Source organism: Sander lucioperca, chromosome 12, assembly GCF_008315115.2.
Source record: "Sander lucioperca isolate FBNREF2018 chromosome 12, SLUC_FBN_1.2, whole genome shotgun sequence".
NCBI lineage: Eukaryota > Metazoa > Chordata > Actinopteri > Perciformes > Percidae > Sander > Sander lucioperca.
In genome coordinates, this window is record NC_050184.1 from 1531564 (window position 1) to 1559550 (window position 27987).

The following is a 27987-nucleotide window of genomic DNA, read 5'->3' on the forward strand; positions in this document are numbered from 1 at the left end:
CTAACACCCGTTAGCCGGGTTAGTCAAGCTCAACGGACACCGATTGGTTTCAAACTGTCTGCCGACATTGTTCAGCCTAAGTCGGGTCTCTCAGTGGGAACATTTCATCGCCCGAATGCGTTGATTAGCAGAACGAGACAAAAAACGGACTGGGAGGCGAGTCCTTCTCCCCATAGCATTCTGCAGCCTCCCACTGCACATTCAGACCAGGCCAAGTAATAACCAATGCTATATATCGCTGCAGACATATGCGACCACACTCTGTATGTACGAGTGCAAGCTGTAGTTCAGGAATTATCAACAGAGTCGTATAATGGAGCATTACTGACATTAGTGTTTGATTTTTTTTTTTTTTTGTTGACAATATGCTGGTATTTAAGTTGCCTTAACTGTTACATTAATGATGGCCAATGAGCCACGGTTGAATGTTTCCACTTTTCAAAAGAAATGATTTTTTTCCCCCTGCAACTTATTTTTTCCTGTTGTAACGAGAACCAACGATGATCCCAAATCCGAGGTACATGCCGAAATGTAAGTTTAGTTTACCGTCGCGGCCCTAGTTAAACACCAGATATCATTTTACACCAGCCTTCCTCACTCCGTGAGGCTGTTCATGCTCCAATATTCCAAAATAAGAAAATCTCCAGTCGGCTTCAGTAGAGAAGGTGGCATCCCTAACGCAGCAGCATTTTCCATGAAAACCTAAAACTGGAGGACTCTCAGCACCGTGCAGCCCTGTGATGAGTGTGTTAAGTGCATCTACTGTTGGCAACAGGTCTGACAAAAAAAAAGAAGTAGTATTCTATTTGGTTGTAGTGAGACCATGTACATTTCCTCAAACGTTCAAGCTTCCTTTTTAAATAATGAGGTAATACTGATGAGGTGATTTGTTGTGTTCAAAAAAAAAAAAAAAAAAAACTAAGATTAGCTTCATTAGCACTGACGGGCTAAAGTCCCATATTTGTTTTTACAATGAAGATGCCATTCTCATGTTTTAGCCTTTTCATGAAAAAGCGTGCGCACGTGTGAAGGCAACTTGTGTGGAGACAGAGCTGCTTACTGCTGAAAGGCCTGGTAGTAGTGAGGTAGGGAGCTGGAAGTGCTCATAGCAGGACTGCTGTATGCCTGAGGTAGCTGGCTGTGGTTATGGGCTCCAGGGCCCTGTGGTACATGGGCCTGGGGAGGCTGGAAGAAGGTAAAAGGCCCTGGAGCCTGGGAGGACAGCCCAGTGGAAGAGGATGAGGGGGAGGAGGTGGTGGTGGCGGGGGGATAGCTCATCACTAACCCTCCCATCCCCATGTGGGGGCTGTAGGGCGGCAGGCTGAAAGGCAAGAAGCCTAGCAGCGGCCCGAGGTCCATGTTAGTGGTGCAGGACAGCTCGGTGGAGGCGATGGCGGGGCTCCTGGACAGCACGTGGGGGTCGCTGCCGGCACCCACGCCTTCACCCAGCACCTCCCTCTGAGGGGAGGCAGAAGTAGAGGTAGAGGAGTTGACTGCACTCAGGTGAGGCGGGGGGGCACTCTGCAGGTCCAGCAGGAAACTGTCCACGTCGGCGCGAGGATATGAGGTAGATCCGTGTTGGTACCTGGCCATGTTGCTGTAGGGCTGCTGCTGCGGCGCCACTGGGGGCTGCAGGTGATGGTGGTGGGGGTGAGAAGACTGGGGCGGCATGTGGCGAGCCACACCCATGCTCGAGGACAAGGAGCCCTGCATGAGGCCGTGTGGGTGGCCCATCCCAGGGACAGGGTTGGCCATGGGGTAGGAGTTGTACATGTCCCTGGAGAAAGTCTCCATGGGCTCCTTGGAGACGGAGCCCATGTCGCAGGCCACGGGGCTGGGCTCCTCCTTCACTGAGCCCTGGGGCGGGGCGGGGCTCGGCGTAGCCACGGGAGTGCTGGGCGTACAGGGTGGCATCAGCCCCGACTCCTGGGCGTGGCTCTTCTTCAAATGGCGGGTCAGGTGGTCTCGGCGGCCAAAGCGCTGTGCACAGCGCGGGCACAGGAAGTCACGGCGCCCGGTGTGCACCACAGCGTGACGGCGCACATCCTTACGGGTGTAAAAGCGGCGGTCGCATCGCTCGCACGAGTACTTCCTCTCCCGCACTGGCACAGTAGCGCTCGTGTTGGCCTCTGATGGTGGAGGCCTGTCGATATGGCTGCCCAGGTGCTCCAGCAGGGACGGCGCCCCCTCTGGACAGGGCAGGCCTGCCGCAGCACTGTGGGCTGCCACCAGGTGGCGTCTATAACCCAGCTGGGTGTTGTACTGCTTTCCGCACTCGTGGCAGTGGAAGAGCTGCCTGCTGGCGGGGGGGCTGTCCTGCAGCTGGCTCTTCAGATGGTCCTGCTGGTGAAACATGGTCTAACAGGAGAAACAGTGGCGGCTCTGCTGCTGCACGGGGACTCTGGCCAAGAGCCGGAGAACACACAGACAAGACTCATGAGGATCCTCCAGAGAGCTGAGCATCAGCCTACAGACCTCTGGTCGTTTTGTTAACTTGGAGTGCTGGAATTATTGCTAAGTGCTGTTTGTTGACTGTTTGATGGTCTCTTGTGGCAATGACTGGCGCTCTGTCCTGCCTCACTGGGGCATGCTGTGTCCAGCACTTGGTTTCTGTGACAGCAGCTGCCATAGCAACCCCAAAAGGGCTGCGGTGATGAGGAGCTGTGGAAGCTCTGACTGGGTCTGTGTTTCCTGAGAAGAGCTCTTGTGTTGGCCCGCGGCCTATTTTAGTATTCAGCAGCCCTGAACGCCGGTCACAGCAGCTGAATCACAGAGGCAGCTTGACATCTCTACAGACCTGCAACACAGAAGAAAAAGTCAATTTGTGCAAACGATACCTTTTGGCTTAAATGGTATGCCGCAGTAAGAAGCAAGCCCGATGAGCTGAATTTAAATAGCTATAAAAGAGCAATTTTAGCACAGGTGTATATTTTGTTAAGCATGAGAGGAAAACCTGTATTTGTACCAGTGTTTACGCCGGTAACTTTCTGTTGTGGCAGGCGCCACTGTGAAAAACACAAAAGAACAGTAGTTACTCTGGATGTAACTTTGAGTGATAGCGTGTGAAATGGTGCCTGCTGGACCCGAGCGAGATATGTGACCCATGGCCAGATGATCATAGTTCATAATAATGCAGCGCAGCGACGATACAGACATTACATACAAAGCGCTGTGACATCCATCTCAGCCAAGAACAGAGAAATGTTGAGCAGGCAGTCTGATGTGTGTAGAAGTCTGTGTGATTATACTGTAGCAGCCTGCTGTCGTTTTCAGGCAATTTGATAAAAGGTAAAGATAGTATGACCGATCACTGGCTGAGCATTCATTAAACGCTGCATCGCTCGTCACTCGTCAGACAGTCCGGCAGAAATGCCGGTCTTTCTGCTTCTTTTGAATGACTGACAACCTCAGCCTGTCAGTCAGTCAATAGGGCATAATGAACACAGTGGTGCCTGCCTGTAACAGAGGAAGTCTAACGTTAACCCATACCGTGACAGCTTTCACCTCGCCGTTATATACGCTGTCTGTGTGGAGTTTTGAAAAGTGTAAACACGCTTGCAACCGCTTTACGGGCATTGCCGTGACTCACTGTGACTTTAACAAAAGTCAACGTTGTTTCGCTCCGTCGGCACCACAGTGTGTGTGTGTGGTGGTATGAGTTTAACTTGATTATCAAGGAAAATGCGGAAAATAGATCATTTACGTCACCTCTTAGTGATCGGCGCGTTAAATCACACGCACACTGCTGTTTAGACGGAAAGGATCTGAAGAGAAAACGCAAAAGTGGAGTTGCGTTCTCACTTTTTAATGCGTGTTTAGACGAGCTGCGTGCATATGGTGACGCAAAAGTGCGCGGAATTCGATGTAGTATGCACGCCAGGCGGCTGCACACAGCCGGCACACAACACCACCAAGTCCGGCCGCCTGCATAGAACCTTCCTTCTACTTCTCTCCTCCTCCTCCTCCTCCTCTCTCCCTCTTAGCGCGACGCGAACAACAAAAGCTGACAATTTTGTCTGGACAGACGAGGAGGATGAGTTATTGCCATTGCCACCCACACCCACACACACACACTTTACCCTTTAGACGGGAACGTGACGGTGGAGATTTCCACTCATCATCATCACCATCATATTATTATTACTACCGCGTTGTCTCTCTTGAACACTTCGCAATAGCGAAGAAGCTAACGGCTAGAAATAGCTAAAGGTGGTAAGTTAAATCACCAAACAGCAACAGAAAGGTACATGGACCAGGACAAAGCATTAGGATTAGGGGACTATACAACCTTAACGTACAGCTAGTGCGAAATAACAAGTGTTGAGTGGTGACATGTCAACTACAACATAGTAATATAACATTAACGTTACCCTATTACAGATGAAACTGTAACGTTATAACAAATACGATGATAGCCTACACTGGCAACCTGTTGTGAATTAGTAGTGGTTAGTAGCGGTAACCCTCCGCATCTACGCTCATGAAAAACGAAAGTGTAAGTATTACTCAAAATCATCATAGATATCTAAAAAGGGGTAATATATCCCCAAGAACACATTCCCAACGCAAAACAGCCGGTCACTCTTCCTCAACCTCCCAAGTTATCCCACTTTTGAAGACAATGCACCATGACAACCCAGTTCTTCGGCTAAGATTTTTCAGCAGCAGGGGGAGAGGGAATTACATAGGCCTGTCACGATAACAAATTTTGCTGGACGACAAATTGTCCCAGAAACGATTGCGATAAACGATAATATTGTCGTTGAGAGACCGTTTTCATCTAATATAATGATAATGGAATAATAATGTAGGTACACCTTTTCAAAGATCAATAAACTTGTATTTCTAAAGAATATTTAACACTAGAAATGGAAGACATTTTAAATATCCACAATAAATGAACAAAACAACCAAAAACAATAAATAAAATGGACTCTCAGTCTCCGTTGACAAAAAAAATGCACTGGAATAAAAACCAATCACAATCGAAACGGTAACGTTACCTGGAAACAGCGTGTAGTTTCTTTTTAGCATCTCACATCACCCTTTCAGTCACTATGACCACTACTACGGTCAGAAAAATTGTGCCAAAATATGAACAATGACGTCGCTGTCAACAGGCTTATTTGCTAATGTTAGCTACCGACCGTTAGCTTGAAACCATCCAGCAAATAGACGGTACCGCTACCTGAAACCGGTGATTTAACGTCACCGCTCATTTTACACACAGTTTAACAACAAAACAAAACGCTGAGTGAACATTACTATGTTTTTCATGTTGGGTTTGAGCGGTATGCAGCCCCACTAACCTGGAAAGCGGTTTTTAAACAGTAACGTTAATACAGCGTGTCGGAGGAATACAGCGTTCTCCTGCAGCAGGAGTCAGAGGGACCGTCACCGCAGCGTTCGCTAACGTTAGCTTCTTGTCTCATCTGGGGTCTACAGTAAATTCATCAACTTCAGTGTCCACAATGCTATTTTCCAATAAACTAAGGCTTAGTCATATTTCACGGGACCCACGTGAGTGCGGATTTCATGTCGCGGCTTTCGTCGCCGTTTATCACTTTGCCTAAGATTGAGTGACAAGTAGCTAGTACTCGCCCTACTGTTTATTTAGTTGCCATGACTTTGCGAGTGATGACGTCCTGTCACTGCTCCAGTTGCTCACCCTAAAAGGGGAGAGAGAGCGGATGACAGTTCGCTTGAGTTCAATAGAGCAGACGGCTCCGCAGAGTCGTGTAATTATGACTTTATGACTTTTCATAAACAGCTGAAGGAGCGGTGGTGCGTGGTGTACATAGCGGAAAACAAACAAGCATGCAAATGGAAATTATAGCGTCCGGAAAAATTATCAAGCTCATTTTTATTTATCATGCGATTAATTGATTTATTGACTATCGCAACAGGCCTAGAATTACATTTACAGGATATAGTGTCCTTTCTCTCACAGAAAGTCTTTGGATCAGAATAAAAATCGGGTGGCGATTAACCCTCATATTGCGGTGATACGTTGCTTTTTCACTGCCCTAATAAGTCTCCTACAGCTGGGAGTCAAAAGCAGAGGGACCGCAGCGTTGGCAAACTTTAGCTTCTTGTCCCGCCTGGGGTCTGATAAACAGTAAATTCATCAAAGTCAGTGCCCGTAACACTATTTTCCAAGCTACTGTAGCTGTCATACTTCACACAGGTTTTCACGGGAAATCAAGGGGTGCCGATAACATCGATCTGGAATCGATATATCGATTCAATAATCAACGATACTAGAGGTGCAACGATGAATCGATTAGTTGTCAACTATTAAATTAATCGCCAACTATTTTGATAATCGATTAATCGTTTGTCATTTTTTTATTAAAAAAAAAAAAAGATTTCTCTGATTCCAGCTTGTTAAATGTGAATATTTTCTAGTTTCTTCTCTCCTTTGTGACAGTAAACTGAATATCTTTGAGTTTTGGACAAAACAAGACATTTGAGGACGTCATCTTAGGCTTTGGGAAACACTGATCCACATTTTTCACCATGTTTTGACATTTTTATAGATCAAACAACTAATCGATTAATCGAGAAAATAATCGACAGATTAATCGACTATGAAAATAATCGTTAGTTGCAGCCCTAAACGATACAATATCATCGATGCAAAGTGAAAATATCGATACATATATCATGATCAAGATGCACCTTTTGTTTTGAAATTACCACTTTATATTTGTTTTGATCAAAAAGAATAGTTTGTTTTTCATTTAAAATGTCTCGAAAGAGCTCCGTAATAAAAAATGTTGCTTTTCACGAGTTGATGTAACTGATTGTGTTAAATGGGCATTGATAATAAATATGTCATATCGATTGCAGGCCCTTTCAAATCAAAAGGGTATGGCAGACTTTGTAATATCAGCAAATATTGTAGAGATGTCCAAAGAATCAATATGCACACGTTAGAACTTTTTCAGCTGGTGCAACCCTCAAAATGTTAGTAGCGCGTAGTAGCCTTAGTCTTGTATGATTTGACAGGAGTTAGGGGGAGACCGTGTTAACATGTAACTGTCTGTATGGATCATAGTTATATACGTTATATGATATCATTGTTCAGCCCCTTATTTATTCAATGCATCAAGACTTTTCTCCATTTTCCGATTCTTTTTCACTATGGAGAAAGTTTTCTCCATAAATTCAAGGCACCAATCATAATTGATATACAAATGCTCATTTTTAGAGTGAATTATTCTTCTAAAAACACCAAATGAACTAGTACAGGTAGTTTTGTAAATAGTGCACTGCTTCCTCCTAGAGATGCACTAAGACACTTTGACACAAAAGTCAGTAGAGAAAGAAGAACATAAGTTCATAAATGTAATACGTTGGCTATTTTAAACTACTCGAGTGTACATTTAGTATTTAGACGTGCCATTAATGGACCGCCGCTTGCGTCAATAATGTAATACTCAGTAAATGCTTCAGAATGAGTTGTACATACCTTTGTTTCACTTAATATCTGTATATTGGACTTTTACTTTAAAAATTGTCCAGTCTTTCATTGTAGTGCCACCACTTTCACTCAAGTAGAGAGTTTAGCCTACATTTGTATTTATGCTGTATGTTCTCCTTAGCATTATAAAAGAAGCAGGAGCAGTCTTGATAAAAAGGACTGAGGAAAATGCTGCATATGAAAGAAGAAAAGGAGGCTTTGCATCAAGGGTACGTGTAGTGTGGTGTGGTGATGGGAGCTGATAGTGCCATCTTGTGGGTCCTCGGCATGGAGCTGCCATAAAGATTTAATCCCCACCGATTTCTGCATAAGCCCTCTTCGTAGTTATAAACTAACTGTGAAATTGTTGGAACCAAATAAAGTAGGGAACCTCCACCCAGGCTGATAGGAGCTTGACTTAAATGATGAAATCTAACTGGTAACGATAGACACTAGTGGGACCCGGGGGATGAGGAGAAGGGGGGGGGGGCTAAATGTGACTGCTAGCCTGGCTGTGCTCACAAAATTCGGCGGCGGAGGAGAAATTAGGTTTTGTGCTTGGAGGTCTGAATGTGTATTAGGCTAGTTTGATGTGAAGGGGACACGCTGACTAGTGTTAGTGTGGTTGTAGATGGAGTTAAAGAGTTAGCCGAAGCAGCATGCTGGTTAAAAAACAAAAGATGAGCGGTTCACTAAGTTGTACCGGAGTTTGTCTTTCGGGAGCTAACTCCTCCATATATTTACCCGAGCAGGGTTACGTTTCAGCTCAGGTCACCAGACAACGGACACAACGCTACTTACCGATTGAGCCTCGGTCCGGCCTCCATTTCGTCTCCATATCGACATTTTGGAACAAGTTGAAAGATGTTTGTTAAGACTCCGGGCCTGGACTGCTGGGCGCCGCGCTGGAAGCCATGCATTCTGGGAGAGTGACGTCACACCCCGGGCTCAGGGTAACTCTGGCAAAATGGGCAAGTACCACATTCACGCACACGCACTTGTACCAATAATTTGATATTGACACGTTCATTATTAATTGTTAATACAGGGTTCCTGCTTATCCATAGAGCCGGTGAAATCACTTGTACTGTACACAGTATTTGCATTTCTCCTTCTCACAACAGTAATTAAGTCTCACTCTGTAACGTGCCTCTGTGCCTAATAGTGCACAACATGAATTTCAAATGTTCACATTTTAAACAGCACCTCCGATAATATAGAAACTATACTGGCTGGCACAAACTGTATTTTCTGTAATGAACATTTAAAAACGGACTTATTTCCAAATATTAAAAATGATTTACGTAAATATGTCTGATGTGTAAAACAAAGACAGAACAGAGACCATAAAATGATTATTTTGAATGCATATGTATATGATTTTACAACAATCATTGACTTTATTTTATTTACTGTATACAGAATGTATCAAAATCAACAATGAGTGTTTTTGCAAAATCTTTTTTTACATTGTCAAAATGATATTATAATAAAGGTAATATTTAAAAAAAAAAAAAAAAAAAAGTCTACCTATGTAAATGTGTAAGTATGCACATGCTTGTAGAATTATCCTCCAAAAAAAAATTTAATTTTGTGTTTCGCACCTGGCACAAGTGCAAGATTTCTGTTTTATTTCTGTTTTATTCTCAACTTGACTGTTCTGCAGGCAAACTGCTTTTTTTTTTGACTGACAAGCCATGTTTTCCTCCTTTTTAGATGTATATAAATGTCTCGACTGAATTAGTACGCTATCGCAGTACAGTCTATGTTGTAACCATAACGGTTTTCTCCGTAGTAGCTGCAGGCACTTTATATGGGCTTAAACTAAGAATGACTTTCATTATCAATTAAATCAATAATTTTGTTGATTACTCAATTTATCATTTGGTCTAAACATTGTGAGAAAATATATTTAAAGAAAATACCCATCACCATTTCCCAATGGCCAAGGTGATGTCTTCAGATGGCAGACTTGTTGCAGAATGATTCTCTGTCAATCCACTAACCAATTCATAACTAACTAATTGACTAATGGTGTTCAGATACTGAATGTGAACTGGATTTATCCCATGTGTTGATGGAATCCCTTTGTTTAAGGATCAGTTGATAGAAAGATACAAAAAGTGAAGTATTTCTTTATTGTGCATGAAAGTTATACAGTTTACTCAGTATCAAAAGGGAGGGTCTAAGATTTCATCTTCTGTCACAATAAAGGTCATCTCTCAGTCATCACATTCATCTTATCATAGCACCCATCCATAGGCGGAAATTGCGGGGTGGGGGGGTCAGGACCCACCCCATCTGAGGGTTGCCCCCCACCCCCCCCCCTAAAACATTATTAAAAAACATGCTGTGTATTGTAAATGATGTAATATATGTAAAACAATACAAACGTAGCTTAAAAACCTCTTAAGCCTCATAATGGTTTGGTCCACCACCTGCTACACCTACAAGTCCGTTCAGTGGGAGCAGCGCTGTTAAGAGAGACAGCGCTGGGTTGGAGAAAACAAAATTTGGAATCACTCAGTAACGTCAGTTGTGGGACTCCAGTAAGTAGACATTAGGGCTGTGTATTGGCAAGAATCTGGCGATACGATACGTATCACGATACATGGGTCACGATTCAATATATTGCAATGTATTTCGATACTGTGCGGAAGGCGATATATTGGGATTTTTTGAAAGTATAATTTTAGAAAAACTAATATTTAAAAAAAAAAAAGACATGATGTGCATAAAAGTCAAAGAAGTTTACTTTAGGTAAACAATTCAGTACACAGAAAATTAAACTGCCAGTTTGGGATTGTGGTTCACAGGTTCTTAGTGAGCAAATTTGTATATGCCAATGCCTATGTAGGCCAAAGTTCAGCCATTGTTAGCTTCTAGCAAAAAGTCAGGCACTGCCAGGTACTGCCAGGCACTGTTAGGAGAGGACACTAGTGGTGCGTCTCAGCATAGCCATCTAGCGGTAGAGGGTTTGAACACAACATAAACGTGAACCACTGTCTTACATGAATATTTTTGCACGTAAAAAAAAAAAAATGTATTTTTAAATAAAAAAAAAAATCTATATTTGTGTTTTGAAAATCAATATAGTATTGCTAAATAAAATATTGCGATACTCAAGTGTATCAATGTTTTCTTACACCCCTATAGACATGGCTATTTCATTCACTTTAAACATCTGGTATAAAGTGATTCTTTTCTCTAATACAGATGATACTATGTCATTTTAATTAATTCTATGTAGTCTTTACGAAAAACGATGATTTTTCCATGAATCCTCTATGTTAGCGAATATAACGTTACCTAGCTTGTTTAATAGCTTGTTGAATAGTTAGTTAGTTAGCTAACTTGCTAATTCCACCCAACATGGTAACAGAAAATGAGCCGGCTGGTTAGTTAGCTAGCTAGCTTTTTTGCTCATGGGCTCTGTTCAGCATCATCTGTGTAACCGAAAAGAATCACTTCATCCAATATTTGAAGTGGATACAAAAAAAGCCATGTCAACCTACTTTCTGGAGTTCCGCAACTACAGATATCCTCTACAACTGTATAATCTTGGCTGTATTGTTTGTATCCCCTTTGAAAATTTCTGTTGAGAATTTTTTATGTTTATTGACCCCCCCCCAACAGTTAGTTCACACCCATGCACCCATCCTTAGTTCGGATTAAATATTAAGCATTAAAGCAACATAACATTATCAATACCAAGTTATGGACCTTTTTCACAGCAGACATTTTTGACTTGTCATAGTAGGAAAAGCACAGCTGAAATTGATAACCTTAACGATGGCTCGATTCCATCAAGTGTCCCAGTAAGCTATTTCAGTGAGTCAGCATGTACAATACCAGGGCCTCTCCTAAGTGGAATGCAGCCATCATTAACGGTTATTAATACACCTGCTTTTCCTACTATGACATGTCAACATGTCTGCCGTGAAAAAGGTCTATTGGCATTGGTCATAACTACACTAAATTTTATTTAATGTATACAATATATGTGTGCTGTGTGTCTGATATTTTGCTGCTGCAACACCGTTATTTCCCATTTTTCGGGATCAATAAAAATCTATCAATCTATCTATATACGTAATATAGTATTCTAAATGTTGTGGCTCATACTGTGTGTTTATTTGCCCCGCTTTTAATTTTGCTATGTTATCATCCAGTAGTAAAAATAGCTTCAAATATGTGCAGAGTACAAATAGATCTTGTGGTCGGTCAACTTTAGCTCTATCAGTTTTTCAACATTATTATGAATTACACAGCATTTTGGTGTTCCAATAGATATACTCTATTGTTAGGCTATATATGATGTGGTTAATATATAATATCTGAAGATGGAAGGCTTAATGTGAACTGATAGCATAGGATTATTTACATGCGGCATCTGTTTAAATGGACTATTTGCATGGAGAGGGCTGGACTTTGTTTTGTTGCATTCCTGCGGAGGGTTTGACCTTTGACCTGGTTGTTGCATTCCAAAGAGGCTCGTCCTGCAGCAGCACCAATAGCCAGCCCTGCGCTCACACTGCTTCTGTGCTACAGAGAGACGATGTGTGTTGAGCTAGTTTAGACAAGGCACTGGACCCAGCAGCGAGAATTATCAAAGACTAGCAGACACCACTGCACCATCCCGAGCTTAAAGGAACGTCTTGCTCTGGGTCTACACAGTTAACCTAGAACGTAGTTAGCCATTTTGCTAAGCAGCTAAACCGCCATCGTATTGAGGTTGCTTTGTAGACACACAGCAGGCTAGCCGCAGACACCAGCGCAGAGGAAATGAAGGACAAACAAAAGAGAAAGAAGGAGCGGACCTGGGCTGAGGCAGCTCGCATGGTAAACAGCCTATTTTGAGCTTTTAATTAGCTGCATGTAAATAATGTAACGTTATGAACTAGCTAATGTGAAGTCAAGGATCCAGATGTGTTGTTGTGTTCATTCTCCTCACGAACACTGCCTGTACACACTAATAATAATATCAGCTAGGTTAGCTATTAGCAGTGCTAGCCCAGCCAGAAGGCAGGTAATGTTTGGATTAACGTTAAATGTAACTGGGGGTGCATTTTACATGTGCTGCATGTCTTTCTGCCTGCTGATATAAAGAGCTACGCAACGCAATATGCTAGCGCTGGCTAGCACGCTAACATCCACCTCTTCTGTTTTGAGCTCTTTGTTTGCTAGGCAGCAAGCTAGCTAGCCCTGGGCTAATTAGCACCTGAGCAACCTGAGAAACTCCAGGTTTATGCATTTAACGTGAACAAACTGACCAGTAAAACACGAACTTTTAAAACTCATCACGCTAATGCAATGGCGAACTTAGTGTTCTAGTCTCCATTCTATCATTATGCTAACCATAATGCACGCTACCGCTAGCAAAGCTAACAGCTAATGTTAACCCCTAGCTAACTCAGCTGTATTGTGGATACAGATTGATACGGAACGCTGCAGGAAAATAAAATCAGTCGCGTGAACGTAGCTAAGTTAAATCAACCAGGCTCTGTCGGAAGTTCGACGAGAAGCAATAGAATATTCAGGGAACAGTTGAAAGGCAAACGTTAAACCCTAACGTTAGCAAGCTGGTGGAATTATTTTTTACAAAGTGAACTTTATCATGGATGTATTATGTGTATACTGCAAAAGCACACAGGACAGCTATCGTTAAGCAGTTGGCGAAGTACATGTCTGATTGCGTAGAATTGTGGTCAGGTGTGATTTCCCACCATGTTTAGTGTTTATCCTCTGTGTGAGGGCGATGGGTTCATTAGCTGATTGGGTCTGATTTGCAGTAACGTTTACACTTAGCGCCGAGATTGAAAAGTGGCTGATGGCATATGCCACTTTGGTAAAGGACAACGGCATATGCCGATTCCCTGGCGGCTTATGTTGCTCACCACAGCGGAATGTACCAGTGTTGTATTCCCGTTGAGATATGTTACCCCTACCTACACCTGAACCCAACCTTACCATAACCGTAAAGGCCAATTTATGGTCCTGCGTTAAAACTATGCCTTTGTGGGCGCCCAGGTACCTCACCTGGTGGGGCACGCGCCCATATGCAGAGGGCTCGGTCCTTGCCACAGAGGTTGCGGGTTTGGTTCTGACCTGCGGCCCTTTGCTGCGTGTCATCCCCCTTCTCTCTACCCTTTTAAGTCTAAGCTGTCCTATCAAAAATAAAGGCATAAAAATGCCACAAAAAAACAAACTATGCCTTAGTTACATGTAGATACGTGCCCTACGCTGTAGCCAGTGGTGTAGTCTACGTGATACTCAGCTATACCCACTAAGAAATCTCCAGGATTTCCATATACCCACTCAAAAATGTGCAATGATACACAACATATTTTTGTGACAGAACTTTCACTTCAGATATTTGTGTTTACAAATGGGGGGTAGAGTAACGTGGCAGCAAACTAAACTAACGCTGCAGAACATGCAGAGAGACTTTTGGCTGTCTGCTGTAGTCTCTGTTGTGTTCAAGTGCACATTTTTGATCAACAAAGCAACGCGTGTCTTTCGGTTTAATTTAAGGAATTCATTTTTAGGATTGTTATTCTACAGTATTATAGAAAAAAATATAGTCTAGGCACCTCTCTCCTAGTAAAGAAAACTGATAGACCACATTGATTAAATCTCATAATGGAAGGTTTGCTACAAAAGTAGGTCCATAACTCGGTACGTGTACAGTGGCGTAATATACTTCAGACACACAAAAACACAGAATCCAGACTTTATTTAACTAAGAATACACACTGCTAAATAAACGCATGCATAAACGAATGAATGAATGAATGAACTGGACGAAACTAACCGTTGATGAATACGTCGACGACAAACGGTAAACGAAGTATTTGGCAAGATAGCATAAAACCAAGGCACAAGCAGCTGAGAACGGAGGGATGGTGGGAGGCCGCTGCGGTGCTTCCGGAGGCCTGAAAAACTCCCTTTCCTCAGCTGGCTAGTTCCCTCGGAGCCAACTTGGCTGTTTGAGGCTCTCTGCAGCAGCAGGTGAAAGTTTGGGTCACTGACCGCCACCAACAAAGGCGTACGTCAAAGGCAGATGGATTATCCAATCCCCTGCAGGTATTTTTTATTTTTTTTTTTTAACGTGCTGCTGTTTTCCAAACCATTTCCAGTGACGGCTTCTCGGGTGGTACTATGTTCCCAACAGCAGATTTGCCCTTTTTTTAGCGTGTGATACCGATGCACACGTTTTAACGGACACAAAAAACGGACAGGATGAAGCTCTGCGTTCACTAAGAATGTGGCACTTTCCCGCTAAGTCTAGAAACCTGTCGTGTCTGTTTTTTTTTTTTGTTTTTTTTTTTTTGGCTGTTTCTGCGTGGTAAAAACAATGTGGTTGTTTTTCAGGTTTTGGAGAACTTCTCTGATGCACCCATGACTCCCAAACAAATCCTCCATGTTATCCAGACCAAGGGGCTGAAGGAAATGCGGTCAGACACACACACACACACACACACTTCTTTGTAGAAATGTCAGCTGTCACTGTTAAAATGGTAAAGACTGTAATGATACAAGCTGTTGTCTTGAACAGGATTGCAATAACTGATGTTAGTATTGTTATGTGGCAGAGCTGTACCTTTTTTATTAGTGTAGTGCAACTAGGGCAAAAACAACAAAGCGCAGTGACACTGTGGGCTTCAGTCATCAGGCTTTTGTCCCTCATTCAATCCAGAGTGTCATTGCATTGAATATGGCTTTATCTTTTTTATCATCTTTCGTATTTGTCTAGTATTTTTACCAGTCAGTGAACTAATCACACAGCGCACACGTAACCTGAACATGTCAATCAGTGTGGTTTATAACGATGTTTTTTTTTTTATTTCCTTCCACATGGACCACTTTGCCTGCTGCTGGCCTAAACAGGAGGTAGGTTGGAGGACTGAGACCTTTTTGTTGCATACACTTGCGCTGATTTTTCTTCTGTAATCAAACACTTACTCCAAGGCCTGTGCCCGAAATTAGCATAGAAGAACCCCCCCCACCCGTTCTCCAAAGTTGACTCTGAGTTTACTTTTGCAGAGCGATAGCGGAAGAAAAAAGCTGCTTGTTAAACCCAGCGTTAGAGTATCCTCTCTCTCTCTCTCTCTCTCTCTCTCTCTCTCTCTCTCTCTCTCTCTCTCTCTCTCTCTCTCTCTCTCTCTCTCTCTCTCTCTCTCTCTGTGTCTTGGCCGAGACACACGTGCGTCCGCAGCGTGCAATTCACTGTGGCGCTGTCTCGCGCAGACCATTCTTTCTCTGTGTTAAAATGAGTTGGGAAGCGGACAGCAAAACTTTACTTTCAATGATAATAAACAAAGCGAAATGTTCTCCGTTCGTCCTATAATGGTCATCAATCGATACTAGAGTAGCCTACTCCCCTTGTTTACCGCTGCAATGAATACAATGCAGAGGAGGAGAAAAGAGCATCTGTCTTCACAAAAATCATCTGTTGAGTGTTTGATGGTGCTTTATTTGTGCTATAGAACGTAATCACTGAAACAATAGTAAGACAGATTTCTCTGTCTACTGTACAATGACAAGTCAAAGTACAAAACATTTGGTCTCAACTGCTGTCAGAAAACGCTTTAGTTATGTTGTAACCTTGGTTCTCTGAGTGAAGAGACTCTCTCCTCCATACATATGGAATAAGTAACAGCGTGACTGTTAAGTTATACAGGAGATAAGCCAGTCATTTGAGTTAGTGGCAAAGCCTTTCAGTGCTCGTTTTTCATTTTGTGACTTTCGCTTTGAATAAAGGACTGTTTTTCCGGTCTTATCTCTTCATTGAAGTTTTCTGTAAAATAGTGTTAAAATCTCATCTCGTCTCGTGAGCTGGGTGTCTCGTCAATACATTTTATGTAAACATATAATGAAAAAAAAATGAAATATCAGTTCTTGCACTCTCATGGAATATGAAAACATCATGTGGACTGTAGTATCTGTGGAAAACCAGCAGTCAGAGTGGGGGCAGTATCAAATGGAGTATTATACTGTAACTGGAATGTCACAATAATTGTTTAGTTCCAGCTATTTGATGCCATGTATCTTGCTGATAATACAAGTAGTAAATATAGCTGTGGGCATTGCAATGGCTCCCCATGGATCGGGGCAAAGAACCAAAGAAAATCCACTCCGCAATAAAAGAACCGAATGGGTCTGTCACATTTGGTAGGCATGAAATCTTTGTTTGTTGATTGGCCGTTTTTATAAGAGCAAAGCTGGCCGCATTATAAATACTCCATACGCTAATGTTCATACTTACTATGAATTGACCAGTCCCGTAGCCACTTGTAAACAAAGGCTATGCATGGTCAAGGATCACACAATAAGCACGAATCTGACTGAATTGTGTCAAAGTGAATATCACAGCAACAGAAGTGCCAGACTTGTTTTGCAAAGTGAGTGGACATTCAACAGGGGCTGCTGCCCCCTGAACAAGGGTTCCAACGATAGCGGTCACTTTTTCAGAAGCAACAACAGATTCTGCATTCATTCATTCATTATTCTAGGGCCATGATAAAACCTTAAAAAGAAAATATTAGATAAATATAAACAATAGAAACTGTGTGGCCAACTGACATACTGATATCGTCTCAGGGTGCGCAGCGATCGTCGTTTTGCTCACGCAGGGATGTAACGTTCTAGCGAGCTTTGTGACCAATAGGCGTAAGCAAGCGGTAGCGCTAACACGTCTTTTAGATCTGAATTTGGCTTTTGTGTCTTGTGTCCAATATGTCCTGTCGCATGAGTTGTAACTGAGTGTACCTGTGTGCGCAGTGGTACAGCCCCTTTGGCCTGCCTGGTCACCATGCTGCACTCCCAGGTGAGGGGAGACCGAGTCAAGAACAGTATCTTCTTCAAGCTGCCTGGACGGATGAGCCTGTTCACTCTCAAGGTACACAAACCCCATCCTCTTAAACTCTCAACGCTCTGCTGCTAAAAGTCAGACCTTTTTGTATGTGCATTACTTATGCAGAGAACACTGTTTTTCCTTTCACACTGCGTAGAAGAATGCCCTCCAGTGGACAAAGGCAACGTCAGAGTCTGAGACATCAACAGAGCTGGCCAGCAGCACGGCCCCCCCAGCCTCCAGCAGCAGCACCCCTGCAGCAGGCACGGCTGTGGCCCCAGTCGGCCCCACTGAGGCCGCGGAGCAGGAAAGCTGCGACTCAACTGAAACCACCGCTGCTGCCAGCGGAGACAACGATGGTAACGTCTACACCAGAGACGAGCCATGCCCTCAAACACTCACCTGGTTGTGGCATTACAAAGTGGACTGTGATCACATTTTGGGGGGGTGGGGGGGTTCTGGCCACTGACCCCGGGTGTGTTGCTGCCATAAGCTGTGTCGCAAATGCACTTCTGTACCTCTGCTTGCTATCTTGAGTACTATGGCTGTGCGTCTCTTCGCGATGTTCAGGAATTATGCATTTTTATCATGAAACACATACTACATAACACAACATAATCACACACAGTATTACGCGAGAACACATGCGAGCGTTAGCGTGCGGCTAGCTGACTTTTATGCTAATGTGACTGAACATCTTGGAACATATATAAACGTCAGTATAAACTAGGGCTGAACGATTTTTGAAAATAATCTAATTGCGATTTTTTTTTTCCCCAAATATTGCGATTTCGATTCAATTATTTTTTTAAGCTCTTTGTCTTCTGTATTATTCAACAAAGACAAACAAATCATTTTATAGTATGAACAACACACAATTACACACTAGACAGTTAAAAAAGTAAAAATATAGTATATACACACACACACACACAACAGTGTATTTTTTTTTTTTTTACAGTGCACAGAGAGGAGCTGTCTCCAGCCCCTCCCCCTCGGGAAGTTGCGTGCTGCCGTGTGCACTTGCTCAGAGAGGCTATAGTTACGTTAGCTAGTTGCTGGTGTTCTTGCCGTGGGATTAACTGTACTAATAAAACTGTTGAAACACCGCGGCCACGCTGCTGTGAAAGCTCCCCGAACGTCATTTATCAGAGTCTGGTTGTTACCCCTCTCAGTGGCAGCTCCTCCACTCCATATCTTTATAACGGAGCTAACCGCTAACCGGAGCTAACCGCTAATCAGAGCTAGTTGCCAACTGAGCCTTCAGTTCTGCGTGTCTGTATCCATTAACTGCACGTATGGACTCGAACCAGAATAAAACCCTTCATTTTATTAAAATGGCTGTAAAAGTTTTAAACTACAACTCAGAGTTGTTTGAATGACAGAAATCAGCTCAAGGTACAGTGTAGCGTTAGCATGCTAAGTTGATGCTTTCTCTGCGGAGTGCAGAGTGATTTGCTCTCGCGAGTCATGTGACCAAATCGCAGCCTTTGCGATTAGGAAATCGCGTTTTAACATATCGCGATATTATCTTAAATGCAATTAATCGTTCAGCCCTAGTATAAACTTAACACGCAGTATCTATATATTTATACCAGTCTACTCACATGTTTATGAACACCCACATGGCTGGATGACTCAGAGACTGAAAGTTGACTAAAATGTGATGACTTTTCATTGACTAAAACTTGTCCGAGCACTGCTTCAGCATGATGTGTGTTGGCCACTGCTCACCAAAATGTCAATGTAAATGTCAACAGCGGTGTGACTGTATTTTTCTCTGACCTGAAGCGTCGGTGGACGAGAGCTCGTCCAGTGCCTCGTGCTCAGCAGAAGTGCCGGCCCCCAGCAGCCAGCCCCAGACCCGCCTCAGCAGGGCCGCCGGACAACAAGGACGCATAGACGCACAGCAGAGCCAACATGCCCCCCACGCCCAGACCAGACTGAGCCGCTCCAGACAGGTCAGCCCCATGCTCCACGGTTAAGAGCAGGCACGGATTGGTTTTTACAGTTTGAAGTGAAATAGTGTAACGCCTAACGGGTTTAAGACATTAGCCACGTCTCCTTGTCGTGCCATGTGTTTGAACATGATCTGTAGAGGGACAGGGAAACAGTGCTGCTTAACGTACTGACTGTAGAACTGTCCACTTGTCCATCCCACTATTTGTGTTGCTACAGTCAGGGAGGCAGAGGAAGAAAGCCGTCATGATGCCTCGTGTTGTCCTCACCCCTCTTAAAGTGAATGGAGAGCACGTCCCCCAAGGTAAGAGAGACACTCTTTTGTACAGTAACGAAAGCAAGAATTCAGAAATGCTGATCATCATCATTATCCCAATTAATATACACTGGCAGAAATAAGACAGCGATAATGAGAAGCATCATTTTAAAACTACAAAAGGGGTTTTATTCAGTACAATACAACTATCTGAAGGCAAGTTATCCTGTAAGAATGCCCCCCAGGCCTGTCACAGACAGACACCCTCAGATGCCTGGGGCCACTGTGGGATTTTCTTTGGTGCTGCAGATAGCTTTAGCATCAGAGTTAAATGTGTGCTTATTGCCTTGGCAGGGCCCATAAGGAGGAGTCGGGGAGGGGTGGATGTGGACTTTGAAACCCCAGGCTCCATCCTGGTCAACACCAACATCAGAGCCCTCATCAATGTGCGGACCTTCTCCGCCTTCCCGACACACTCGCAGCAGCAGCTGCTGCAGCTGCTGCCAGAGGTGGACCGACAGGTACGTTGTGTTTCTGTATTCTGCTGCATTCTGAACGTGTGTCGCAGTAACAGGAGTCAACATCACAGGGCGTTACATTGCACCTTTTTCAGCTGTCAAATTCACTAAAAATTGTGAATTTAAACCTGAACAGCAGAATACAGGCTCGGTAAGCGACGTTGGTTCGGTACACCCTACGACCCAAACGCATCAAAATAGTATTTATGTGCACTACTCGCACAGGTGGAACAGAAATATGCATTGTGTGTTTTTTACCTGGAAAGTTTCGGCAGCACAGTAGTTGTTGTCTATCAGCTGTAGAATGCTAGTCAACTTAGCCCGGTTAGTCAAGCTCGATGGACACCAATTTGGCCCCAAGTAATAACTAATGCTATATCCCCCTACCTGACCCAGTTTTAAATGAAGTGCTAACCCCATACGCTGACACAAACACGGAAGAGCAAAGGCACACATCTCTGCTGCCTAGCAAAACTCATTTACAACTTGTGTTTAACGTTACGTCGTAAATGCCACTCACGCAGAGCTGTCTCTGCACTCATGGCCTGATCCCCTCCCCCCTGTAGGACTGGTCTTATTATCAACAACGGATGAATCAACAACTTCGTAAATTAGATTAGATTCAACTTTATTGTCATTGTGCACAGTACAAGTACAAAGACAACTAAATTCGGTTTGCGTCTAACCAGAAGTGCAAAAAAACAGAAAAGTGCAATGTGATACAAAGTAGGCAGGTGGTGGGGAAAAAAAACTGACATGCAACAAGCAAGCGCAACAACGTACGACATAGAACGCAAGCAAGTTTACTTGACGTGTTGATAAAATGTCGGGAGTACAGTTTTGAAGTTGGCCTTATTAAAGTCTCCTGCGATTATGTGAACACCGTCGCGTTGGGCCCACTGCCGTTTATGGTGTTCAGCAGGAGAGAGAGCGCGTGTTTACGTTGGCGTCGGGTGGTATATACACAGCCGTAACGATCACTGCTGTTAGCTCTCTCGGTAGGAAAAAAAGGCCGGCATCTTACAGACATAGGCGGTCTCGCTATGTCGTCTGGGATGTTGTGTGTGTGTGTATAATGAGAGACACTTGAAATAGATATCTGGTGCCGGTCACCGATGTCCAAAAGGTTCTGGCGGGTGTAGCGGATGTTTGCAGAACCGGCAGTAGTAAAGCAATTTGTGATTCTCGTGAGATTTAGCGGGGCGCCACCTCCCAAACCTGCATTTTTGGTTTTCTCAGAGGAGTCCCTCCTCTGCTTTGCAATCGGGGCGATTCGCCATACTACGAGTTTGTATACCATCGAAATTACTTTGAAGCTGTTATATTAAGGTACGAATCTTGCGTAGTGTGCCTTTTAACTCATCCCCTTGGATAGATGATGAAATACGTTGTCTTAAAAGAGTGCAGAAAGGTTGAGCGTAGGTGGAAAAACTCGGCGAGAACTGTATATTTTTCCATTTTGATTGACTGCAAATAAGAAAAATCTTAAGCATTGTTAGCACAATCGAAAGATTAGTGAAGTGAATGTTCAGTTCTGTTTGCTGCTTGATCTTCAGTGCAGCTTTCAGCACTGTTGACCACTCCATTCTTAGTGTGTCCATTCGAGTTTCAGTGGCCATTGATCATTATATCTCCTCTTCTGCTCGGCTGGTGTGTGGCAGACCCCCCCCCCCCCCCCCAGTGTTAACGGAAAAACTCAGGAACAGCACAGCTCCTTCCACATACACAAAGAAGGTTCGGGAGACTGTGACGAATTACACAGAAGCATTTAATGAATTCTCAATTGAGAGGAGTTTAGGATCACACAGTACAGTGTGGTTGCTGCTGAACTTCTGAAGTTCCTGTCTTACTGGAAGTGTATGTAAACTCATGCTGGAGGCGTTAACTTTAGCTGAACCTTTTTAAGGTAAATAAATATATTGAGGGCGCCCAAATATCTCAGCACAGACAAAATGTGTTGTGGGTTTACTACTTATCATACAGCTGCTACGTCTCCCGTCATCTACGGAGGCACAGAGTTGAACAACTCCTCTGCCTGGAAAGGTTATGAGGTTATGTTGGACACTGACCTGAGTGACACCTAGGTACCATTGTCTCAATTTACATAGCATAAGTTCATAAGCTGGAAATTCCACCACACCCAGGGTTCAGTTCTTGGTTATGATGGAGCGTTACTGACATTAGCATTTGTGGCAATTTTTTATTTTCCATGCTGTACCGAAAACCAACCAACGATGACCCCAAAACGTGTTGCATACAGAACCGTGATTTTTAGTTTACCATTACAGCCCTACTAAGAAGGTATTAATTGCTGTTAATTAAAAGAGAAAAAGGCCCAAACATGAACCACTGCTCTAACTGGTCAGAACCTTTTTGATGTGTGATGGACAGATTACATTAGTCTTTTTTTAGTGTTGACAGAATGCTGAGTTACAATCCGTCAATAGTTGGACAGTGCACCGACTAGACGGGCAACGACAAAAGAACCGTGTACATTACTTACAGGTTGTTACAAATTGTGTGCTGCACAAATTTCAGTAGTCAGTCAATTGGACATACAACAAACTGAACTAGTGTGGCATTTAGGGCAGGTTGCAGTATGCTAGCCTAGTGGTTTTTTTTTTTTGTCTTTTTGAATTTAACTTTTGGGACGCCGAGTTCAGATGCACACACATACAGACACGCTGTGTTTTGTCATTTCTAGGTTCAATGTGAGGCATTGGCCACTGTTCCTCAGGTGTAATATTGTTTTAATGCTATTTGTGCGTTATGTCCTCTCTCTTCAAGATTGGACCAGATGGTATGGCCAGACTGAGTAGCTCTGCTCTCAACAATGAGTTCTTCACCCATGCCTCCCAGAGCTGGAAAGAGAGGCTGGCGGAGGGTAAGTGATTGGTCAATCATGGACGAGCTGCCACATTTTACGGAGACGTCTGCCAGGCTTAAATATTCACGTGAGATGAGACTGGGGGGAAGGAGCGTGTGATAGCAGAAACAAAAAGTAACCATAAGGTTGGTATGAAGAAGGTGAAGAAATCATAAATGCCAGCAGAAAAAAAATCATGTCAAAAGGCAGCCACGTGCTCCAGCAATCAATACACTTAATTTTGGCGAATCAGTCCTTTTCAAGGACCTGATTTAGGGAATGTCCTGTGGTCATTCTGATGGTAGCACTGTCCTGGAACATTACTGACACCAGCTGCTTATTTTGACAAGTGAAGGGGCCGCTAAGTCAGTTTATACCAAAATTACACTGGTTATATGCTTCAAAAAGTTCAGCTGTGGAGCTACTCTTTTAAACCTTTTTATATGTGTTTGGCACATTTAGGTGAGTTCACCCACGAGATGCAGGTGCGTTTCCGGCAGGAAATGGAGAAAGAAAAGAAGGTAGAGGCGTGGAAGGAAAAGTTTTTTGAAGAATACCATGGGCAAAAGTAAGAGCCAACCCATTTCATCTGAATTCACTGTTCACAACAACAGCCATATTTGTTTTCTGTCATATCTGGGGTGGTTCTCTTTTTTTTTTCAAGTTAGTATATTGTTAACATTTATTAGTTGACTGAACATTCTGACAGCAAGTATCAAAAGTATTATTTAGAAAAGCTGGATGTAGATATTTATTTTTGACGGCATGTTTCAAGCCATTTCTTTCCATCTCTTTTGCTGTCCTCCATGCAGTTTAGACAACTCGAGCATGACCTACATCAGTCAAGGCCGCTGTGATATGCCAACCAATGTCAGTGTGTCCACAATGTGCTAAAACGTAGTTTGTGTACCTTCTTTTTTTATTTTTTTTAGGTCTGGCCTGACACAAGAGGAGTCCCTAAAGCTTACCATGTCTGAAGCCAGTGAAGTTGCAGCCAGTGTGCTTGACAGCGATGTGGCTGTGGTGGCAACTGGTGCCCCCAAGAGACGCAGTGTTGGCCGGCGGAGGAGAGACGGCAGGATGAGGAGACGCACGAGGGCTGACCTGCGCAGAAGGGCCCGCCGGACCCTCTGCAAGGCCACTCCTCCAGCCATGCAGCCCGCAGAAGCAGCTGAGGCCAGAGCTGCGCTGGACATCCCGGCGGTTTCCGTTGGCTCGCCTATGTCTGACAACACGGTCGTTCAAGATGAGGTGGTACTGCAGTCTGAGTGTGGCGTGGAGCTCCCAGCTGAGAGTGCCGCCGTACAGCCAGAGCCCTCTCCCACTCCAGAGCCAGTCACATTGCCAGCCTCCACTCCCACTCCTACGCCCACACCTACGCCCACTCCCAGTCCCAGTCCTAGCCCAGCCTCCACCAGCGCCAACGAAGAGCCCGAAGCTGCGGCCCGCCTTCTCCCAGAGGAGGCTGCACCTGTACTGGCTTCCACCTCCTCACCTTCCTCTTCCTCCTCCTCCTCCTCCTCTTCTTCTTCCTCTGCCTCCTCACCTGTCTCCTCACCCTCCTCACCCTCTGATAGGCAGGGAGCGTTTGCCGCAGGCCTGGACTCTTCTTCGTCCTCCTCAGCGTCCTCCAGTGCCGCGGTTGCTGCCGATCCCTTGGATGACACTGCGTCCGTGGTCACCTCCATCACGGGCGGCACTGCCACCAGCAGCCGTGAGAGTAGCCCCTCAGCCAGCCCAACCGCCACCCCTGTACCCAGTGCTCAGCCCAAGGAGCAGAAGAGAAGGCCCGATGAGACTCAGGCCTTCTCCAGTTTCCCCGAAAAGAGGCCGCGGCTTGACGACCGTCAGTCCTTTCGTACCACAATTGACAGTGTCCGTTCGGAAAAGCCGCAGCCGACAACCGAGGAGCCCAAGGTGCCGCCTATCAGGGTAAGACTTTGTGCGCGCACGAATAATTTGCCTTTGCCTAACCCTAATCCTTGTTTAGTGATGAGCTGTTGTCTAGGAGTTGTTGTGCAGGTAACGTTTGACTCCTGTCCTTGTGTCTCTGTCCCAGATTCAACTGTCCAGAATCAAACCCCCCTGGGTCAAAGGCCACCCCACCTATCAGATCTGCCCCCGCATCGTGCCCCCCGGCGAGGGCTCGCGGCGGTCGGGGACGGGGGGCGCGCGCACCCTGGCGGACATCAAAGCCCGTGCCCAGCAAGCCCGGGCCCAACGCGAGGCCGCTGCTGCTGTTGCAGCCACTGGCGAGGGGTCAGGGCCGGACGGGGTCAGGCTGCGGCCTGCTGCTGGGCTACCGGATAGCAGCAATGGACGACGAGCGCGAGAGCACCCAGGACCCATCGAGCCCGGAGGAGGAGGAGGAGGAGGAGGAGGAGGAAGAAGGAGAGGTGGAGGGATGGAGGAGCAGGGAGCGTCTTCAAGCGCTAATTCGTCTGGAACACAACTACAGCTTCTCAATGTAGAACCCACGCCCCAACCATCTCCTTCCCTGTCCACCACCTCAACCTCCATGTCCTTTGAACCCCCACAGACCCCAAGCCCTCCTCGAGAAGAGGCAGCCGGGGAGCCAGAGGCTGAAGAAGAAGTGGAAGCAACATGTGTCCAGAGCTCCTCGAATGGGTTCACAGACAGGGCAGCCAACTCGCCCTCGCCAAAGCCCGAGGTGCCCGAGGCTGCTGCCGCCCCCTCAGACATGGCTGACCAGGGTTGCGAAAAGCCCTCACTCGCCCCAACCTCCATCCCAGATTCGGTTCCTAGGTTCGGGGCTCAGGGTGTGGATGTTATTCAGACGCTGGCCAGCTCCTGTCAGCCCAAAGAGCAGGTACAAGGGAAGGAGGCGGGACTCGGTGGCGTAATCCAGCACGGCTCCCACCACGTGGAACCCCAGGAGGTCTTGTCCGTCTCAGCGGCGGAGAGAAGGAAAACGGGCGCGTCCTCTCGCCAACGGGCGGACTCCTCCGGTGAGGAGAAAGACGACGAGGCTGGGACACACAGCGACTCCACGGAAACGGCTTCGGACTGTGAGAATGACATCCAGGAGGATGAGCAGCAGCAGCAGCCTGACCACGACTGGTGTCCCCAGCTGAGCATCCAGAGAAACGGCCAGCTGGTCATCTGCAGCCCCCCTATTCAGAACCAGCAGCCAGTCATCCAGGCCCACGTGTCCAGCCGCCAGGGTCACACGGTCATTCAGCCTTGCTTCCCCAACGGCATGCTCCACCCTCCGCACCACCAGGACGGCCAGCCTCTCCCCATAGCCCATCCACAGGGGCTCAGGGACACCAACGTGGTGGTCAAAATGGAGCCTGGGGATGACTGTAGAGTCTCCAGACAGGGCTCTCCTGAAGATGAGTCTGGTGGAGGTTTAAAGCCCTGTGTCACTCCCCCCACTGCTGCAGCTGCCTCCAAGAGGCTGGCCAGCTCAGCCAGACCAGTGTCCAGTGTGGAGGCCAACAACCCTTTGGTCACTCAGCTACTGCAGGGCAGCCTGCCCCTGGAGAAGGTTCTACCCCCCCACTCTGCCAACAGGCTGGAGATCAGCCGATTGCCAGGACCCCACCCCAGACTGCCGGTGGCAAGGACCTCAGGGCCTCGCGCCAGGCCTGAGGCCTCCGCCCAGTCTCCCAGCCCAGAACTGATCCACAACAAGTCTCCGACCGGTTGCCCGGTCTCGTGTCTGATGGAGGCCCCCGCTGCATCGGTGCAGTATCCGTGTCAGCAGGCCCCCGGGGCTGTCCCGGTCATCACTTCTCTGCCGCCCTCCTCATCCTCCTCCAGTTCCTTGTCCTCCAGAAGTAAGCCAGACCTTAGCCCCCAGACCACTGGGGAGTGTGCAGTTCCGAAAGACTCCCATGGTCCTCAGCCCTCACAGGGGGTCACTCCAGACAGGCCCCAGCCAGCCCACCGGACCATGCCTAATGGTCCCTCTCCTCCCCACGCAGACCCCTGTCCTGCAGAGGCTGTGCCTACGAGTAAGATCAACTGGCGGCCCCCGCAGTCCCAGCTCCCCCCCTCTCACCAACTGCAGCTGTCTCCTGCACCCACTGTAAAGAATGAAGCCGGTGTGCGGGCCCCCTGCCAGGCTCTCGCCAAATCGTCCCCCATTAAACCCATGAGCGTTACCAAAAAGGAGCCCGGGAGCTGTATGGACGGCTACCTGAGCGGAGGGGCCATGGAGGGACTCCTCAACATGGAGATGACTTTTGCCAGGATGGCAAAGAAAGAGCATGGCAAAGCCAGCTACTCGGCTGGCTCTCCCTCCCCCTCTGCCTCGGCCCTTCCCTTCCAGCTGTACGGGAAGCTCCCCAAGCACGGTTCCGTCGGAGGAGTAAGCTACACGGCCAACGTGTCCGTGTTGGACAACGGCGGTTTCTCCCGCAGCATGGCGGACAGCGTGCTTCAGCTGCGCCCCCGCCTGGCCTCCAGCCAGACCACGCTCAGCATCCAGGCCTTTACTGACAGTACGGCTGAGGAGGTGGCGCTCAAGTGCTCGTGCCGCCTCAAAGCCATGATCATGTGCCAAGGCTGCGGTGCCTTCTGCCATGACGATTGCATTGGGCCCTCCAAACTGTGTGTGTCCTGTCTGGTGGTCAGATAGTATGTTCATCTGTGTACAGTGTCAGCAGCAGGACTGGGGGGGCGGGGGAGCTCCAGAGAGCATACAGGAGGAGCCTGACGGCAAGATTTGCCTTGTATAATATAATCAGTCTGTATTTTTGTTGTTGCAGATTTTCAGATTTTTTTTTTTAGCTGTACTTATATATTATTATTATTATTATTATTATTATTATTATTGTTGTTGGTGTTATTATTAATATTATGTGAATTTGGGGCATGGTTAATTGTAAATTGTGCCTTTTTGTTTTGGTTTTCTTTCCTCAAAAACATTTACCTCATCTTATCTTGCTCCACCTGTCGTCATCATGTGGTAGCCATCATTGTTTTGGTCCCTTGTTTCCTCAGCAAACAAGGACCTATTGTTGTCTCTTTGCGCAAAGAAGTATTTTTTTAACCATTAAAATGATTCAATGACATTGTTTCACCGTTTGTGTTTTGACT

At 45.7% G+C, this 27987-nt stretch overlaps 2 protein-coding genes across 4 annotated transcripts; one reads left to right on the plus strand and one right to left on the minus strand.

Annotated features, from left to right (window-relative positions):
- Positions 1–898: 898 nt before the first annotated feature.
- Positions 899–8387, minus strand: LOC116050872 (zinc finger protein PLAGL2-like). Its single transcript, XM_031301096.2, has 2 exons — positions 8267–8387; positions 899–2797 (listed from the first exon to the last, which is right to left on the minus strand). Exon 2 carries the CDS (start codon positions 2353–2355, stop codon positions 1057–1059), a length of 1299 nt encoding a protein of 432 aa, XP_031156956.1. The 5' UTR covers positions 2356–2797; positions 8267–8387; the 3' UTR covers positions 899–1056.
- Positions 7988–27962, plus strand: asxl1 (ASXL transcriptional regulator 1). 3 transcript variants are annotated; one of them, XM_036008032.1, is made up of 11 exons: positions 7988–8436; positions 14840–14923; positions 17247–17366; positions 17479–17680; positions 19113–19282; positions 19500–19584; positions 19891–20057; positions 22842–22938; positions 23383–23488; positions 23853–24852; positions 24980–27962. In XM_036008032.1, the coding sequence occupies exons 1-11, from the start codon at positions 8380–8382 to the stop codon at positions 27524–27526; spliced, it is 4635 nt and encodes a 1544-aa protein (XP_035863925.1). In that variant the 5' UTR covers positions 7988–8379; the 3' UTR covers positions 27527–27962. The 3 variants fall into 3 exon arrangements, with proteins under 3 accessions (XP_035863925.1, XP_031156957.2, XP_035863926.1); XM_031301097.2 differs by lacking the exon at positions 7988–8436 and adding an exon at positions 11916–12307; XM_036008033.1 differs by lacking the exons at positions 7988–8436; positions 14840–14923 and adding an exon at positions 15084–15358 and having other exon boundaries at positions 17249–17366.
- Positions 27963–27987: the final 25 nt, after the last annotated feature.